Here is a 21,113-nt window from a genome sequence, read left to right as displayed (position 1 = left end):
GTCAGTTTGTTAAGTACTCAGGGTATAGTTACTGAACATTTGTTTAGCCCATCTGTAAAGGACCAACTTGTTAAGTATTCAATGTACAGTCAATGAACAATTAAGTGACCTACTAGTAAAGCACCAACTTGTTAAGTATTCAAGGTACAGTTACTTAACAGTTAACTAACCCATCTGCAAAACACCAGGCTCATTACTCCAGGCACGTTTAGTATAGCATTGTGATGGTAACAGAGCAAAATAATATACAATAAGAATTCAGACTATGATAAAGAGAGACTTGCACTGGTGCACTGTGGTGCCAGACAAGATAATTTCTTTGTTATAAATTGCAAATGACATGTACTTACATGTGTTTTTTCCCTAACCAGTACCTCTTTCTCTTCTTTTCCTTTGTTTATCCAACAGCTTTCTGCTCTGGAGCGGCAAGTGTTTGACTTTCTTGGCTACCAGTGGGCTGCAATTGTGGCCAATTTCTTGCATATTATTGTTGTTATCCTGGGCCTGTTTGGCACCATTCAGTACCGACCACGCTACATTGTTCTGGTAAGTTGCAGTATTATTTCAGCAGTTACTTCTCTTTGCATTGGGTATCTCCTATAATGCTTGCAGTTTTCTCATATACTGATCATACTGAATGTGGATTACTAAGCTAGTAGTTGGCCTGTCAAGCTAGTTAGCAGAAGGCTGAAAGTTGCCCTAAGTAAACTGTCTTTTCTCAGCACTTTGTTTTGTTTTGTGGATATTGATGTAATGCACATGACCGTTTGTGCTTTGTATGTATTTATTGATGTCAAACCTAGTCTCTTTCCCATTAATATTTTTTGCACTGGAAATATAACCACTTTTTATGAGGTGCTTGTTAGCCTACTGTTTTCTAAAACTTATATGTTTGTAGTAACTCTTAACCTTATTTGTTTTCTCATTGTAGTGATAGACTGCTCCTAAATTTAGCATAACTGTGTTCAAGATACAGCCTGAAAAATTAATGAGAGCTGTACCTTGATAGTTCAGTTTTCCCTTCTTCTGGCCATTCTTGAAATACCAGTTACTTTCTGGAAACTGGTTTACTAGAATTCCTAGAGTGAGATATGCTGTCTAAAGAATTATAGCAGGTGAAACATATTGTAGTAACAACACATTTCCAACCATCAGACATGCAATGCAGCAGAGATCAACAATCAACATTGCAGTTACAAATCTGGGATTGCTGGGATTCATATACCAACATCAAGACTCCCGTATCACAGATAATTCCTCTGACTCTAAGGTACTGTAGTACCTCAAATAATTTCTCTTACTCTAAGGCACTGCAGTACCTCAGATAATTACTTTTACTCTAAGGTACTGCAGTATCTGTGATATTTCCTCTTACTGTAAGGTACATAAATGCAGCAATGGTATATAAGCAGCAATGATTGAGGTGCAGAAGACTTTGATCGCTGCCAAAACTGCTTACAAAGTGTTTTACCTGATTTTGAGTTTTGAAGTTATCGTTTATTATCAATAACAGTGAAAGTACTTTTTAGTTATAACCATTACTGCACTGCATTTTTCCCATGGAGACGGCAGCCACGGTGGTGCAGCGGTTAGCGTTGCTGCCTCACAGCAAGAAGCTCTCTGGTTCGATCCTCGGCTGGGGTGCCTTCTGTGAGGAGTCTGCATGTCCTCCCTGTGGTCATGTGGGTTTCCTCCGGGTGCTCTGGTTTCCTCCCACACCCCAAAGACATCCTGTAGGTGGATTGGACACTCTAAATTGGCCCTAGGTGTGAGTGCGTACATGTGTGTGCCTTCTGTGGAAGGTTGGACGCTGGGCTGGCAACTCGACACCGTAAAACTCCACTGCCAATCATGAGTGGACAGGAGATTTGCTGTGGCGACCCCTAACCAGGAAAAGCTAGAAGAAGAAGATGTAAATGATTTGATTCTTCTGCCTGTTTAATGTCAGAAATTACAAACACTGCCCATTTGGCTTTCACAAAACTATGTTTTCCAGCTGTTATTTTTCTTTCATTAAAGCAAGGAGGCCACATTTATATAATAAATGCTACTGTAAATCTTTGAATGGTTAAGACTGAGAAAATAAAGAGGCACTATGATGTACAACATAGAGATGCATATTAAAACTACTTTTGACAGGTATGGTAATCTTTGTGATATTTTATTGTATTTGTTTACTTTATTTTAATTTATCATTTATTTATACATTGTTGACTGGGTTAGTACTGCCTGGTTAGTAGCCTCTTTTCACTGGAAACCTGAAATGCTATTCATGCTAGCTAGAGGAAATTTGGCCAGGAAAATGAGAAATTCTCCTACTTTTTTTGACTGATACCATGGAATCTTTTACATCCACCTGAGCTGTCAACAACACAAGTAGATGAGACATAAGTTTAACAATATATATATATATATATATATATATATATATATATATGCGTGTGTGTATGTTTATATATATCTATATATAAAGAGAGATATAGATATAGATATAGATATAGATGGGGCTACTTTGTTTCATTGAAAGCTCATTTCATAATTTGAATTCTCTCTGACGAAATCGCTGAAAGCTCAAATTATTGAAAACTCATTTCACCAAATCACATTTCACTGAAGTGAAGTACTGGCACTGTGTAGAGTACTGTAAGACAAATAAAAGATATATGCCCTTTACTCCACTGCAGTACAGTCCTGGAGTTAGTATATATAGTTGGGGGTGTGGTGTGCATAGCCCCCCCCCCACTTAGTTTGGGTATATGTTGTCTTCTGGAAAGAGTTAGTCATTGGTGTTGTAAGTATGCATGTCTATGGTTTAAAATGTGTTGTTTTGAAGCTATCAGTGAAATATAATATAAAACCAAACTAGATGGGGGGCTATGCTGCCCACACCCCACAATGTGGGTGGCTGTACCCCCCCACCCTAATTATATATACTAACTCCGGCAATCTTTCTCGGTTAACAAATGTAAAATAAAATAAATAAAATAAATAAATCCATCCACCTCTTTGATGGACATCCTTGCTTCCTCTTACCTTCTTCCTGTCTGTCCCAAATCTTCCTCACCAGATTGTCTTCTGCTTTTCTACACATGTGCCCAAACCACCATAATCTGTTCTCTTTGTTCTTTTCTGCAATCGGAGCTACTTTGACTTTTGTTCTTATGTCCTCATTTCTTCATTTGTCCTACAGTGTGCATCCTACCACCTTTCTCAGGCACTTAATTTCCATCACATCTAGCTTCTTCAACTGTTCTGCCTTTACTGCCCATGTTTCTGTACCATACAGTAGTACTGGTTGCACCACTGTCTTATACAACTTACCTTTCAGCTTCTTTGGCATTCTTCTGTCATAGACTACACCTGATACTGTATGCCAGTTGGCTGCAGCCCCTCTGATTCTAGCTTTGACCTCTTCATTCAGACTAACCTTCTCCTCAACCATCCGTCCCAGATACTTGAAGCTGTTTACCTGTTCCACTATCTTCCATTCTATCTCTATTCTCAGAATCTTCTGATTTCCCCAATTTGCTGACATTACTACTGTCTTATCTGTGCTTAGTTTCATCCCATGTGCCTTCAGATTTGCATTCCATTCTCCTATCCTTTGCTGAAGTTCTAGCCACATCATCTGCATACAGCAGCTCTGTTGCTCTGTCCCCTCCAACCTGTTTGCTAATATAGTCCATCACCAGTATGAACAGCAGTGGGCTCAGAGCTGAACCCTGGTTTACACCCACTCAAACTGGGAACCCCTCTGTGAGGGCGAACACAGTTCGTACTTGAGTCATTGGGTCCTTGTACATAGCCTGCATTAATTCTACCAATGTTTTTGGGACTTCAAACCACCGCAGTACTGCCCAAATCAGCTTTCTTGGGACCTTGTCATATGCTTTCTCCAAGACTAGGAATGCCCAGTTGGACTTTCTCCTCATCTCTAGCTTCTTCTCAATTATCCGTCTCATTGCAAACATCGGGTCAATTGTGCTGCATCCTGACCTGAATCAGAACTGCTTATATCCCATCTTACATTCTACTACACTGCGCATCCATTTATCAATCATCAATCACCCTCTCCAGAACTTTCATGAAATGTGGTAGGAGTTTGACGCCTCTGTACTGCCCACAGTTGTGGATGTCCCCTTTGTTCATGTACACTGGCATGAGTATGCTTATACTCCAGTCATCTGGGATACGCCTTTCTCTCTACACTGCTATTAGTACCCTCAAGAGCCATTTCCCCCTATCTCACCCAGCATATCTCACCCAGCATCTTTATCATATCTGCTGTGACCTCATCTGAGCCTGCTGCTTTCCCTGGCTTCATCTTCCTTAGTGCTGTTCTTACTTCTTCTAGGGTGGGCTCCTCTTCTTCTCTCACCGTAGGCTGTTTCTGGGGCAGTACAACATCTGTGGGGTTTTCTTCATTCAGAAGCTGCTGGAAATACTTCTTCCATCTGCCTTTGATGTCTGTGGACTGGTGAGCAGGTTGTTGTTGGCATCCCTTATGAAGGGTGTCTGACTATCTTCTTTATCTTTCTGTCTTTGCCTTGCAAACTGATATAGTTTCTTTGTGCCCCTTACTGAGTCACTTTCCAGAAATTGGTAGAGTGCCTCTGATCCCCTATTCTTTGCTATTGCAACTTCTTTCATGGCTTCTTTGTTAGCCAACCAGTAGTCCTTCTTAGCCTGGTCAGTCTTTTCTATCTCCCACTTCTTCCTGCACTCCTCCTTTCTTTTGATGACTTCCTGGACTTCTGCATTCCACCACCAGCTTTCCTTATGTACCTTATTTCCATACTTGGCTTGGCCACATATCTTTTCTGTAGTCCTAACACATGCTGTTTTTAGGTGCTGCACTCTTATAGTAGGTTCATAGGTAGGTACTAGGCTGTTGGCCCTAGGGCCTATATAAGCCTAGCCAAATGGTACCCTGGCTTTCGCCACCCAAGAAAATTATTTTCCTGTGCCTCTGTCGAGCAGAGCCACAGAAGTGATCCTCGGGGTGAATTTGCTATCTCCCATCCAATCATCAAGATTTTTCTTGAAGAGTGCTAATGAGGAGCTTTGTTTGATATAGATAGGTAGTTTGTTCCAGAGTATGGGAAGTTTCTGGGACAGGAATCTATCCCTCCAGCATGTTCAGTTTATTGTGGTGATAAGGTTTAGGTCCCTAGAGAGTGTAGCTCTGAGGGATTGGGATTTCTTTAAGTGGAGCGTGTCCAACAGCTTTGGGTTTGACATAGCTTTATATATTAGGCAGAGATCGCCTCTGAGTAGGCGGTATGTGATGGAGTAAAGCTGGGGTTTTTTGAGACGGTCTGCGTAGGGCATCTGTTTGAGGCCGGTAATCCTCTTTGTGAGTTATTTCTGCAACCTTTCCAGTTGTTGTAGATGTCTTGTGAGGTACATACTAAAAGGGGCATTGTACTCTATAATGGGTCTAATGAGTGATGAGTATAGGGGAACAATGACCTCTTTTTTCCTGGATGAGAAACCTTTTGTGATCAGGTGTTCTACGTAGAAGGATTTCCTGACTACTGTGGCGATGTGATTGTCAAAGGAGAGACTACTGTTTACCTGTGTCCCACGGTCTCTTATCACACTTTTGGTGTTAAGTAGACTATCACCTATGTGGTAGTTCATTAGTAGAGAGTTTTTACCAAAAGGGATGACAATGCACTTTTTGGCATTGAGCTTGAGGCCATGGCTTTGACACCAGGCATCTGTCTCAGTGAGGCCTTTTTGTAGGATGTCCACATTGTTAGGAGTTTTGATTATGGCTTCTAGTTTGCAGTCCTCTGTGAACTTTGTTAGCAAAAGACCTTCTGTGTTAGCCTGTACTTCAGAGAAGTAGATACCAAACAGGAGAGGACCCATGACTGAACCCTGTGGTACTCCACTTGTCACTGGTCTGAAGTTGGATTTAGAGTCTGCTACTTTCATAGTGTGGGTTCTGTCAGTGAGCCAGTTGGCAACCCATCTTGTGACACAGGGATTTATACCTAGTTTAGTGAGTTTATCTTCTTCAACTCCACCTATTTCCTCCACTTCTTGGGGTGCTAGAGCCCTGAGTAATTCCTTGAACTGCTGTACTTTCTCTCTAGTCAACTTTTAGGTTTTCAGCCTGGTCTCTGTCTGCCTTAGAGCCTTCTCTGACCACTGCTTACAGTCTGTGATTCATGTTCTCCTATCTTGAGGATACTGCGCACCACAGTAGATGCCCAAAGTGATTGGTCTGTACAACTCTCCCCCCATAGGGCACCATGTAGAGTCTGTGCTGCTGCCCACAGATGGAAACACTCAGCATGTTTTTCGGACTTGGGAGAAACCCCACAGAGACACAGGGAGAACATGCAAACTCCAAATAGGCATTGGTCAGAGGTCAGGACTGAACCTTGTACCTTATGCATGGGAGGCGAAGAAGACCTTAACCATTAAGCCATCTGGTTTCATGTACACACACACCCCCATATATATATATATATATATATATATATATATATATATATATATATATATATATACACACACACACACACACACATATATATATATATATATATATATATACACACAGACTCACACACACACACACACACACACACACACACACACACACACACACACACACACACACACACACACACACACACACATATTTTTATTATTTTACTACTCCTTTAATGTTTAACATGAAGGGATGGGTCTCATCTGAAAATGTCATTAAAAAAATAGCAATTGATTCTCCATGAAACAGTTATCCTATAGGGATGACACAATATTCAAAATTTTAAAAGTATAGATGCTACAGTTGGCAAAATAACAGTGACTCATAAGTTTGACAATGTTTGACACTATGTAGGAATATTTTCAAGACAGTCTTATTATGGCCATATGTTATAAATTTAAATAAATCAAGTGTGAGTGTATTGCAGATGGGACACTTGCAGAAAAGTTGATTGGACACAGCAAATCCAAAACTAAGCTTTGTGTCTGTAAAAAGTTTGAGAAAACATGTCACATACTCCTAACAGTTAGTTTATTTAATTTACATTATTTATTTGTAAATTGATAAGTGAGTTGATGTACTTGAAGACCAATTTCAGATAAGGGTCAAGTCAGAAGAGCAAAAGTAATTGCAATCCATGTTTGCAAAAAGATATATACATATATGTATTCAGTTTAGAAAGCCATCACAACCAACATTTTAGTGAGCTAGGATGAAATTAGAGTTTGTGGGGAAAAACTTTGCAAAAATGGAGAACATGCAAATGCAACACAGATATTAGACAGAAATCCCAACTGAACCACAGACCATGTTGTACTGATGCAAAAAGTTGCACAACATATCAGCTGTTCATCCATTAGATGGAGTGTATGCAGTATAAGGGGAGTGCTACACTTCTAAGTCTGTCTTCCTTTGGAGGAGACATTTTAGCAGCGTCCCATCTGCTTAAGTTGTTGGTAGCTCGGGTGGATATAAAAGATCCCATGGCACCTATCACAAAGAGTAGGGATCCTTTATTTAAAACAACATAAAAAAAAAACATTACTTATATATTTACATCTTTCCAAAATGTACATATTTACAGGCATATATATACATATTTCTATGTTTTTTCAAGATTTATCATTATTCCTATAGCATTCTCATTGTTAGTTTTCCATAACTGACCACCATTCTTTCCACAATCATAGTGTAATTTTTTGCAGACTATTTGCCAAAATCCATTTCCCACTAAACAAAATTTCATTTAGTCTTTCATTATACATAACCCATATTACTTAAAATAAATTATCTACCATTCTCACATATTTGTTCTTCTTGTTCTCATATTATCAATACATAATCAGATTCATATCTAAATTGTTTATGTGATTAATTTTCTCAAAAAGTTTCTTCACACAACTTTTTCCAGAGTGTCAGCAATCTGGTATATTTTAAATATGCTTTGTTGTCTCTTCCTACTCATAAAATAAACACGCTCTTTCAACTTTCTTTTTATTTGGTATATTACCCATTACTAGTAACTGACTTATTCCTAGTCTCCATAGAAAATCCTGACACTGTCATCTTGGTACACCATGTTTTCCTTACTTTAATGGCTTTAATCACTTCTTCTGGTAAATTTGCCATGGATTTACATAATAATATTGCTTTATCACATTATTATACCACATTCTTTCTTTCTCTACATCATTATTTTTAAAATTTTCCATGTTAGTGCTTTTCTTGATAATTTTTAATTTCTTCATTTATATATTCTTTTCATCACCCAGATCTTTTTGTATCTATATTTAAACATTATCACTATTAATTTCTCATTCTCTTCCTTTACCCACTTTAATACTCTTTACAAGTGTAAAGAATCAAACTAAACAACTGGATTTTGTAAGTCCAATTCCCCTTCATCTTCACTCATATGCAACACACCTCCTTTCTCTGGGTTTAATCTTGAACCCTATATGAAAGAAAACACCAACTGCACAATTTCCTTTTCATATTTTTCTGGGATCATATAAACATTTGACATATATGCCCTTTTCTCCATAAATACAGAATTCACCAGATAAAACATTTTTTTTCTGAATGCTAACCTATATGTCCTCCACAGAAGATATATTTATTTAATTTTTATCAAACCCTCCCACTGCACCATATTTACATAATTTTCTCAAATTTTATCCCTAGCAAAGACACTTCATTCATTGAAAAATACACACCCCTAATTTTTTACCACATCACCCAAACCGTTGCTTTTATATTTTTTAAGATAATTCCAATTTCCTTTAAACATCCATTCAGACAAATCAACATTTTCCTCAGCCATATTTTGATACCATATCATCTGCGTATGTCAAAACTACTGGAATTACTGCCTCTTTTTGTATCACATGTCTGGCATCTTTCATTTTATAAGCTACTCCACTCACCAATCCATTCACCACCCACAAACAATCTTCCACACATTTTAATATAGTTATTTTCCATCACCTCCATCTATTTTGTTAATAGCCTGAAAAACCCATCACGACTGTATCACCATCTGCTTCACCCAAGCCTTCCGGTAATACAATAATATTTTTATTTCTTTTTACATTTTTTCCTTAAATCATAATTAAAATCCCCTGCACTTATAATTCAAATTAACCACCACAGTCTACCATTTGATGAAACAGATTCTCTCTTTCTGTCTTTCCCTGCTAGATATGTATGCATATTATGCTATAATTTTATAAATATGTTCTCTCCATCTCACATCTACAACAGTTAACCTTCCCATCCTTACCAATGTTACATCAATTATTTTCACTGTTTTTTTTATACAATACAGCCACTCCAGAGCAACATTCACTTCCTATAATCCATATTATATTTCCACCACAAAATGTTTCTGTTTGCCATCTTTCTTCACTAGTCAGGAATCTTATTTCCTCTAACAGAATAACATTAACATCACGATTAGCACACTATTCCTGTATCCAGTCCTTACAGTATTAATAATACTGTTCAAATTTAATGAAAGTACTGTAAAATTGTTGCTTTTCCTTCTTTTTAAGTTTAGGGGAAATATTTTTACATTTTTTTCTTATTTTTACTCTTTCCCCAAATTAATATTTCCAGGGTTTATGCATAAATAATTCTTGATCATCAGAATCAGATTTTTCACTGGTTAGAACTTCAAAAAATTATTAGTATCAGTCCCTGGCCTCTCTTCCTGCATGCAGTCTCTCTCTTTCTCTTCGTTTTCCCATCCATATTTTTCTTCTTCTACAGTTTCTTCTTTACCTAGTTCACTCTCACCCCCAGCCTCACGTTGTCCTTCCTTGTGTCTTTTTTTTTCCATTTCCCCTTCTTTCATTAATTACTGTTTGCTCTTGATAATCCATCTAAAGGGGGTCCCTTTTTATGCACAGCCTGCATTGAGGCACAAACCTTCTTGCTTATGACTTTTACCCCTACATTGGTGACATTTTACACTGTAACAATCATTAATTAAAGGAGAAAAGCCCCCCCCCCCCAAAAAAAAGCTCCATCCTCCAGTCCATAAATGTCTCTCATCTCTAACTTTCAAAATATTATCAACAGTTTCACATAGACCCTGCAAGCATTTTTTAACATTGTCCAGTTCATCAATTCTAAATTGCAAAGTAACATTTTGTTTGACATTTAATTTAGTACCAGAAAACAAGTCATTGTTCCATAGATAAATGTCCTTCTTTTTATTACATGCTTCCAGAAATTTCATCATCAGTCTGTCAGTTTCAAATGCTGTCACAAAATGTCTCTGTCCCAATATGCATGAAAGACCAAATTTTTGCGCTTTAAATCCCAGCCTCATGTTGCCCTTCCTCATGCCTGATTTCTTTCAGATTGTCCCATACATAATATTTGTCTATCATTGTGTCATTTTTTGTTCTTATTCTCACAATTGGTAATCTCTTCTTTTTAAAAAAAGTTTTATTTACTTTATTGCTGCTCCCTTTTTTGGCTGCTGCCACTGCTGCTTATAGGTTCATAGGTTCATAGGTTCATACTAGGCTATCTGCCCTAGGGCATTTATAAGCCTAGCCAGAATGTGGTTGGCTTTCGCCACCCATTTTAAATTTATTTTGCTATGCCCTTTTTCGAGGTTAGTATACTGTGCCTCTGTCTAACAGTGACACAGAAGTGATACCCGGGGTAAACCTACGATCTCCCATCCACTCATCAAGATTCCTCTTGAAGAGAGTCATTGAGGGACTTTGCCTAACCTGGACTGGGATTTTATTCCAGAGTGAAGGGAGCCTCTGGGTTATGAATCTGTCCCTCCAGCATGTCCTATTTATTTCAGTGCTGAGGTTCAAGTCTCGTAGCGTAGCTTGATGGGATTTGGATTTTCTGAGGTGCAGCATGTCCATTAATTCCGGGTTGGACATGGCTTTATACGTCAGGCACAGATCGCCTCTGAACAGGCGGTATGCCACTGAGTAGAGCTGGAGTTTCTTTAACCGGGCAGCATATGGCATCTGTTTGAGCCCTTTGATCCTCTTGGTGAGGTACTTTTGGGGTCTTTCCAGTTGCTGCAGGTGTCTGGTAAGGTACATCCCAAAAGGGGCATTGTACTCAATTATGGGCCTGATGAGGGATGAGTAAAGAGGCACGATGACGTCCCCTGATCTAGAAGTGAATTCCTTCATGATTAGGTGGGCTATATAAAATGTTTTTCTAACCACTTTGGCCACGTGGTTGTCAAATGAGAGATTGCTATCAACTTGGGTCCCCAGGTCCCTAATTACTTCTTCTGTACTTAATGGATTACCACCTATGTGGTAATTTGTGGGCAGTTTGTTTTTGCCAAAGGGGATGACTATACACTTTTTGGCATTTAGCTTGAGGCCATGGCTCTGGCACCAGTTGTCTGTTTCTATGAGGCCCTTTTGGAGGATGCTTGTGTCGACTGGAGAGTCGATTATGGTGCCCAGTTTGCAGTCATCTGCGAACTTGGTCAGCCACAGTCCTTCCGTGTTGGCCTGTACCTCCGAGAAATATATACCGAACAAGAGAGGTCCCAGGACTGAGCCTTGTGGGACACCACTTGTAAGTGGTTTGGAGTCTGACATGGCTCCAGCAATTCTAACCATGTGGGTTCTGTCCTTGAGCCAGTTTGCAATCCATCTAGTGACATAGGGGTTTATATTTAAGCTGGTGAGCTTATCTATAATGCCCGAGTGGGGTATTGTATCGAAGGCTTTTGCGAGGTCCAGGTAGGCTGTGTGGACCACCTTCCCCTCGTCAATGGCCTTGGTGACTGTTTCAAAGAAATCAACCAGGTTTAAGAGGCAGGATCTGCCGTTAACAAAGCCGAACTGGGTAGGATCCAGTGTCTGTAGGTCCCCAATATCTTTATTTATGAGGTCCATGATGATCCTTTCCATAGCTTTGCAGACCAAGCTAGTCAGGCTTATGGGGCGATAGTTTCCAGGATTAGTTACTGCATCATCTACTGCCACAAAGCCAGATACCGTTTAAGTTTGTTGCTGCTTTCCTCTTTTACTTTCTCTCACTGCTGCATAATGCATTTTTGCTGCCACAACACCTGGTTCCTTTTCTATATTCCTGTCCTCAGCACTTCCATATAAAAGTGATCTGCCATTTCATCCCATGAAACAGCCGAACTGTCATCTGGATTATCCTGCTTGATTATTTTTAACTGAACATTCTCTGCAAGCCCTCCCAATGCTATTTCTGTTATCTGCACCACTTCAACAGACTGACTTCCTTCTGCATAGAGATTGCTAAACACTGCTGATTTGTAACATCCACCACACAGGAATCTTTGTTTACATTCTGAAGGTCCATATGAAACAGTTTTTTCCTCCAAATTCTTATTTTTCACTTCCAAACTCTCCATAGCTTTTCTGTCTTCCTCCATGCGGTTGCTGCTTCCCCTGAGCCTCTTTCTTGATGCTGTTGGAACCTTCCAGCACAATCTAACAGCTCCAAAGAATCCAATGCCCTATCCAAATTTTCCCTAGCAGTATAAATACCACCTTGGGTCTCCCCTGAAAAGAGGTCACTTGCCCAGTGGGACTATCCCAGTCAACAAAGGATAAATAAATAAGTAATGAATAATTTTAGTCTAGATTTTCAGAATCCTTATTGCTGGCACAGATTTGTGAATTGCACAAAGCCAATGCCAATTCAGATATGAAAGACAATTCTGTTGCTGCTGTACTCAGAAATCACTGTAGCTGGCATCTGAAAAACAGCATTTTCACTGCCAAGTTAGTTATAAAAATATGTGTATATTGTGAGTTACAAAGTAAATAATGAAAGTTCCAAAAGGTAAAAATAAACATCAAGTAAAAGGGAAGTATTAACATTAACAACTAGCATGTTTTTGATGAAAGAAAACTAGTTTTAGGAAGATAGTGTAATTATCCAGTTCCTTACAAAATGATGATAAATAGCATCATCTTTTGAGCTGTGCAAAAACAGCGCTACTCTTCATGAATTATAACAATTTAAACAACAAGTTGAAAATTTGGGCCTCATCTGGTAATCGTTAACACATTTAAGGATGAATATTTGCTGCATGATATGCAAGTTCATAAATCTGCAAACATTTCTGGGTAACATTTTCATAATATCCATCTTAAGACCTCGCCTGGCTATATAGACACAAGGTCAGGTGTGGGACTGAGAACACAGTAGTGGACAGTGTCTTATTATTAGTGGATTGTTTTACATTTCTGAAAAGGATAATAGTAAAGTGGGCTGCCTGTCAGAGTTCTGAACAAAAGAGCCTGGTACTGAAAGACTGGCCATACCTATGCTGTTAAAAGTTCATAATAAATTATTTATTTATTTTATTTTATTTTACATTTGTTGACTGGGCTAGTCTAGCTGGAGATATTTCCATTTTCAGTAGAGGCCCGGGGAGAAAAGCTCCACATACTTAATAATAATATAGAAAAAACAAAGCAATAAGAGGCAATGCCACATACATTTCTAAATATATATATACTTTTTATCAGGCATGGGAGTGGTTTATTATGCTGTAAAACAAAGTGTCATTGGTACACATGTTAAATTCACATCCCTTCCCCCATCAGTGTGACATTCAAGCTGGTCCTTCCCTACCTAGTAGCTGTCATAATAATATATAAAACCCTTATGTACTTTAAATAAAATTATATAATTTATTTTTTATTTTAGATTAAATATGTAAGGTAGATCTGTTTATCCTTTTTTATGAGGCAGAGTAATAGAGGACAGGCCTGCCCTAATGTCATTGCTTACAGTTTTTCATGGACAGTGTAGCTAGTATTCTTGAGCTTTTTTAAAATGGTATTGGTTATTATGAAAGCACAGTTACATCAGCATCCTCAAATATCAGTTAATATGGGTTTAATATGGGTATGCGTAAAATGATGATGCATCATGCCGTGAATACCGTAGGATATTTTTGAGCAGTTTATGTAACTACTATGACCAGGGCTGCCCACATTAGGGCAATCAGCTCATTATTTAGCCCTCTGTTATCAGGACTTCATTGACAGCAGTCATTTCAGTGTCTGCTACTGTTCCTTCTTTGGCTGTCACTGACAGTCACTGCTTTGCTAGTTGCTCATGGTTTCTACTAGCTATCCATCAGCAAAACATGCTTCTTTGTTGGCTAACACTAAGCTGCAAGGTATGTTTTTTGCAAACATGCTTTTATTTTGGTCATGCCATAACTATAATTGCCACAGAAACTCTTGTCTCTGTCTACAGTTGATACATTTTTGATTCTTTTGAGCATTTTGCTAGGCATGACACACCTGTATTAATATAACTCAACATACAACAAATGAAGACAAATAATACAGTGTACAAAAAAGAAGTGGAAAGAAGAAAATTATGAGGCAAGACTTTTAGATTCAAATAATAGCAAAATCATCCAGAAATGTAACAAGCTAGTGGTATTCAGTAAAGTTATTGGAAAGAGAGAAAGTAATAAAATATAGCTAGTGTGAAACATAGACAAAGAAGCAAGAAATCAAACAGAAGTGAAGCAGTCATAAGAAAATGCAAAACCAGGAGGAAGTAAGTGTGCTGTAAGATACATTCATGGGGGGATTAGAAGGGGATGGGATGAAAATGATTTAACAGGTTATGATGGAGACGGATAAAACAGACAGGCAAGATAGCTGGAAGGGGAAATAAGAAACGGAAGGTTTGTGCAGTACATATATTATGACAACTGAATCAGCAAGACGAAAAGCGACAGCAACACAACGAATAAAGCACCACACGAGTACACCAATAAGTGCTCTCACACTACGATGACTTATATATAACTGAAGACCTGGGCTTCTTCAGAACGGAAGTGAAAGCGCTTAACATTTGGATTTTGTTTGTATGTCAAAGTTGTTTTTAGTCGTCATTTTAATAAATTTAGTTTATCACTATCCACTTCGCTCTTTCAGTTTAATACAAGCATTTACTGGTTCAGTTATATATAAGTCATCGTAGTGTGAGAGCACTTATTGGTGTACTCGTGTGGTGCTTTATTCGTTGTGTTGCAGTACATATATTAGTAAGGATGTTGATGAGGAAGAATAGCAACACTGAAGTGAGAGAAGACAGCAGACAGAAGTGCACATGTAACACGTAAAGGAAATGGACTAAGCGTACTTACAGAGAAAGATTAGGACAGGAGACAAGACATAGGAAGACTTCACTGAATGGCCACAGACAACATGGTCTTTGCACAGCACAAACAGGTTGACAGTGACAGAAGACTGAAGAGGAAGAGTTACAGAACAGAAGCAAAAATAGACAGTATGAAGTGAGGAAAAACAGAAACGTGAGAAGATACTGGAGAAAATCAAGTTAACACACAGCAACAACATAAAGGAAATGGAGTAGATAAAAGCTCTGCCCTTTAGAGAAGAAAGAAAGAAAGAAATTAATAGTGAGTTTGCAAAGACAGATTATGGAGAAAATGATCACGATCAAACAGTAAATATATAAGCAAAGTTTAGTGATTCTAGGACTGATGTGTTTGTAGCAGAGATTATAACAGCGTAGTCAAAAGATATGGAGCCTTGTTCTGCTTGGTGGTATTGCAAGGTGGTGAGTGAATGTTAAAATGGCAGTGATGCAGAACCCATAGTTCTCAATGTACATTATATCCATCCCCAGCAATCAGTTGTCACTTTTCTATCTATGAATCATTTTTGAAGACAAACTAATTGCTAATCAGTTGGCAGAGAAAGCAATGTTGTTTGAAACTCATACCAAAGGCAACACTAGTCCTCTAAGGTAGGCCTTCCTGTACAGGAACTGAGAACACATACAGATGGTCTTAACATTTAACTAATTTAGGATATGAATGAACCAGTACCTGTCATTCAAAATCTGTCCTGATGCTGTCTCTAAGAAGGATTTCCTGTAGTCAAGTGCCTGCCACAAAGTCAACAGGTTCCTATGTCCAGAGGCCACAAAGAACAGCGCCAGATGGTTGTTCTTTGCCCTGATGTAATTTAGGGCTTAAATTTGCAAGTATCTACAAGCACCTATGCCAGATTGTAGCTTACTGGAAATGGGACTTGGCACTTTACATATTAGAATGTATTGTGCATACTCAGCTGTGCTTTGACAAAGTGCACTTCACTGGCTCCTAGTGCCTAATATAAGAAGCAAAGATTCTAGTCAAAATAGTACATGGATTACTTTATAAGGAGTCACAGCCTCTTGATGTCAAACTTCCATTTTCATTTCAGGAGACTATGGTACCATACATTCCCATGATAAGCTTTGGAATCTTACTGAATAGCAGATGTTAGTGTAACTACCTTATTGCAACAAAAAAATCTTATGGAATCAAATCTCTGCACTTACCAGATGCAGCACCAGGGATGGAAAGTGCAGTGGGCTGACCACAGAGACTATCCCCTTACTTATGCAAGGCGTATTCCTTCAAGTAGTCAAGCCCTTCCTCCTTAAGTAGTTAGAGATAGTTCTTCTAGTCTCCACTCAGAACATTGCATGGCCTTGTGTACCCCGAGTGCATGCTACACTCCCCCTAACCTCCAGGGGGAGGCAAACAGAACATACCCTTTCACTCCTCCCTTTCCATGCTTGTTTCTTCCAGTGTTGGAGCTGCTAATAGATTCCCAGTGACCTCGGTCACAGTCAGGTTCATAGGTTCATAGGTGTATACTAGGCTTACAACCACTGGTGCCTTTTTAATTCTTGCTGTGCAACCCAAATGTGTCCCACAAGTTATATGTTATAGAGGTTTATATAGGGGTGATTGTTGGTTACAGCATGATTTACTGACTGCCTCTATCCATCAGAGATGTGGGCGCCAGAGTAGGGGTGAATTTTTGATTTCCCATCCAATGGTCAAGTTACACTTAAATAGGGTTAGGGAGAGACTTTGTTTCACATGGATGGGGAACCTGTTCCAGAGAAAGGGATTTATCTGAGATACATATCTGTCTGTCCAACATGTCCTATTTATGTTGCAAGCAAAATTTAGGTCTTTAGATCTAGTAGTTCTGATGCTGTTTGTTTTGCAGATGTGCAAAACATTCATCAGAGTGTGGTCCCGGGATGCCTTTTATGCCAGGCATAGATCACCACTCAGTAGTATGTAGGAGACTCCGTATAGAGATAGGGCTTTGAGATGATCCACATTGGCTATTGCGTTTACAACCTGTATTCTTTTGGTAAGGAACCTTTGCATATATTTCAGTTGCTGCATGTGTCTGGTCAGGTACATAATGAATGGGGCATTATACTCAAATATGGGTGTGATGAGGGCTAAGTATAGTGGTACAATGACTTCCCTGGACATAGATGCAATGCACTTACTTATAAGTTGAGCAACATAGAAGGATTTCCTTACTACCTTGGATACATGTTGGTTGAAGGCCGGGTTAATGTTTACATTTGTTCCTAGATCCTTGACTAGTGGGTCATCTCTTAGGGGGTGCTTTATTGATAACACAGTTTTCTGGAGTGGCCAACTACCCAAAAGGAACTATAATGCATTTCTTTGCATTGACTTTTAAGCCATGGCTTTGGCACCAGTCATTTGTCTGTGTTAGGTCCTCTTGTAAGATGTTAGCATTCTAGGGGAATTCTATGCCTGCTCCAAGTTTGCAATCATCTGCAAACTTGGTCAGCCAGAGGCTTTTGACATTAGCCCTGCCTTCTGAAATGTAGATGTCAAAGAGGAATGGGCCCAGCACAGAGCTTTGAAGGACTCAGTTAGTGACTGGCCTCTTTGAGGAGGTGGTCTCACCAATCCTAACTTCTTGGTTCCTATCTGTGAGCCAGCTGGTTATCCAGTGCATTATATAGGGGTTTATGCCTAATTCTGTAAGTTTGTTAACAATGCCAGCATGAGGTATTGTATCAAATGCCTTAGTCAGGTCAAGGTATGCAGTATGCACTGTTTTACCCTCATCCATTCCTCTGTGCCTAAGAGCTAGGCATTGTGGATAGCTATAGTAGTGGTGTTGTTTGCTAAGGGGTTAAATTAGTTAGCCTGTTCTCCACCAGGCTATCTAATTTAACCCCTTACTGTCTGACTTCCTTCTCTCCATCACCCGTTGTCAATATTTCTTGCCAATTGAGCCTTCTTAGCTTTGGTTTGTGATATTTTTTATCCTGAAAAAACAAAAAAAAAAAAACAAATATATATTTTTGTTTTGGATGTATGAACAGTATAAGCTTATTGTACTGCTATTGTTGCATTTGAACTCCAATTGTAATTGTCATATGTACAAATGTATAATTATGTAATCTTCCTTGGAGCTTTTCTCCCCAGGTCTCCACTGAAAACGGGCTTCTGGCCCAGTCGGACACTACCCGGTTATCAAATGTAAATAAATAAATAAATAAATAAATAAATAAATAAATAAATAATGGGCTAATTGTACTGCTCCAAGTGGATCCCTCTTAGTCATGCACCATTGGTAACAAATTCATACCTAGTAGTTTATTGAATTATCCACATTGTGAATGCTTAGAACTGGTCTCCATCTAACAATTAATTTCAGCATGGTAGCAGATGGAATTGTTAACTGAACGGCATTTCATTGAAGGTTCCTGCGGAGGATTACACAACTTTCTTAACTGTGTCATATTTATGTATCCCTCAAGTGCACGTAATTCAGATGGACTGCTGTATTTCCATTTTCTACTCTGCCTGTACTGTCATTGTCACTGTTACTACTGCTGTATTTTGCAATTTTCTGTGCTGTTAAGCGTGAATTGTGGCTGAAACTTGTTAGCAACAAAAAATATACAACTTTGTAACAGTTCAAGATTTTGTTCTGTAATTTTACATATGGTATTTAGATTCTTGGAGAAATTAAGGCAACCTCCAAACTAGTTATTGAGTTATCTGAAAGAAAAAGACAACATCAAATAGTATGTCACTCATTTTACTGATAAAAAAGAGGTACACAAATCAGGCTATTTTCTGCTAAGTAGAATTATTGTAAACCAGATTTCTTGGTATAGAATGACAAATGATTTACTCAGAAACAAGGATGGGCATTATAAAAGTCATATTTTGACTGCTGGAAGGTTCAGTAGGGCGTGACTGAAGTATTTATTTCATCACTTTGTCCATGTCTGTTATCGGACACTGAAGTTCAATGGTGATGTGAAGCCATTTTGAAAACTGCGCTATATCTAAAGCAAACCATAGGGGATCTCAGTTTTGACAGAAGATCAAATGGATGCTGAGTTAATGACATTGAGCTGGCTTAGTAAGGCAGAACTGCAATCCATAAACAGCAGACTAAAACTGAATTCTGAGTAGTATTATCTAAAACTTTATATCAGGTCAGGGTGCCTGTTCCATGTGAATATGGATGTTATAGATGAGCTGAAATGTGTGTCTGGGCATGTGGCTGGTGGGGGGCAACAGCGAGACACATTTAACATAAGTCAGATTAAAATGTAGTAGGCAAGTTGAAGGCTCCATTTAGGATAGCACATGACTGGTTGAGGACCAGGCATTTTTCAAGATTACTTAGGGCCAGGAATTTGAAAACAGACAAGATAGTAGTTACCCTGATTTGGGACTGATGTGAATGCCACAAGAAAAAGAAAGAGCTTCATGTGAATGTGAAGGAGAAAAGTGTAGAAACTAGAGTGACAAACAGGGAAAGAAGGTAGCAGTAAATGGTCATCTGTGGTATTTAGGCTGTTTCTTTGAAATGGCTGATGTACAAAAACCACAGAAAGCTCCTGTCAAGCAAAGAGGGTTGCAAGACACCCAAGAAGCACTAGAGATAAAAAAGTAGTGAGTGAACTAGAAAAGAGTAGTCAAAGTCAGTAATATTGCTAATATAAGGACTGGAGTTATACAGTCTGGTGAGAATGACTAATGTCTAGGATCTGATGGGGAATCTGTTACTTTAGTGGAAGGTGAATAGAAATGTCATGCACCCTGATTACACCAGTGTTCATTCTACAGGCATTGCAGCATTAATGCTATGTCTGCTGTAGGGCATTACTGGAGCAACACTCATTTAAACTCTGTAACTGTGAAAAAGGTAAACAAAGCAATGACTGATGCTGTTCTCTAACACTACCTACCTCCAAATTAGCTAAAAGCAACAATACAGAACATGTAATTTTTCTCTGTCTCTGTCCTGAAATGTGTAGTGAATTAACATATCCTTTCTTCTCTGCTTTCTGCCTTGTGTATAGTATACCATCTGGACTGCACTCTGGGTTACATGGAATATCTTCATAATATGTTTCTACCTGGAAGTTGGAGGTCTTTCCAAGGTGAGTAGAAGGAAAGGGTGAGTGTGCCAGGTACTGTTTCAAAATGTCCATAATTGTGAAACTAGGTTGCATTGCTATCTCACAATTAAAAACAGTGTTAGTCCTGTGTTCTTAGCCCCTGTGATGCCCCCTGTTGATTTGGTACATGATAGCCAATGGCAAAGAGTTTTGTGTTATCTAGCTGCTTTTTATCATTCTCATATAGAACACTTGGACTAGGGTCTCTCTAACATAATCATCGTCATCATCATCGACCCTCTATTTCCCATTTTCTACATGGGGTTGGGGTGTCATGTCAAATGTTGCCATCTCTCTCTCTCTCTCTCTCTCTCTCTCTATTCAATACCACTCTCCTATACCTTCTTTGACACTCATGCCTGACTGTCACAGGTCTTCTCTCACACAATGCATCTATCTCTTTGCTGGGAACCCTCGTTTCCTCTTGCCTTCTTCCTATCTGTCCCAAATCTTCTTCACCAGATTCTCTTCTTTTCTGCACCTGTGCCCAAACCACCATAATCTGTTTTCTTTAACCTTTTCTGCAATTAGAGCTACTTTGGTTTCTGCTCATGTCCTCATTTCCTTGTCTGTCCCACAGAGTGTATCCTACCACCCATTTCAGGCACTTCATCTCCATCACCTCTAGCCTCCTCAGTTGCTCCACCTTTACTGCATAGGCCATTACCATACAGTAATACTGCTTGCACCAGTATTTTGTGTATCTTACTTTTCAGCTTCTCTGGCATTCTTCTGTCATGTACTATACCTCACACTTAGTGCCAGTTGGCTGAAGCCCCTCTGATTCTAGCTTTCACCTCTTCAT

General features: G+C 38.9%; 1 protein-coding gene across 2 annotated transcripts in view; it reads left to right on the top strand.

Annotated features, from left to right (window-relative positions):
* The window catches only part of NKAIN4 (sodium/potassium transporting ATPase interacting 4), a 582,098-nt gene that overhangs the window by 332,763 nt on the left and 228,222 nt on the right, over positions 1-21,113 (top strand). For both annotated transcript variants that reach the window (XM_044089894.1, XM_044089895.1), the window contains exons 2-3: positions 409-546; positions 20,210-20,290. In XM_044089894.1, coding sequence (XP_043945829.1) covers positions 409-546; positions 20,210-20,290 — 219 coding nt within the window. The remainder of the gene's footprint in view (positions 1-408; positions 547-20,209; positions 20,291-21,113) is intronic.

Source organism: Protopterus annectens, chromosome 12.part0, assembly GCF_019279795.1.
Source record: "Protopterus annectens isolate FY-2018-M chromosome 12.part0, PAN1.0, whole genome shotgun sequence".
In the NCBI taxonomy this organism is placed as follows: Eukaryota; Metazoa; Chordata; order Ceratodontiformes; family Protopteridae; genus Protopterus; species Protopterus annectens.
This window is presented reverse-complemented; position numbering and strand designations above follow the sequence as displayed.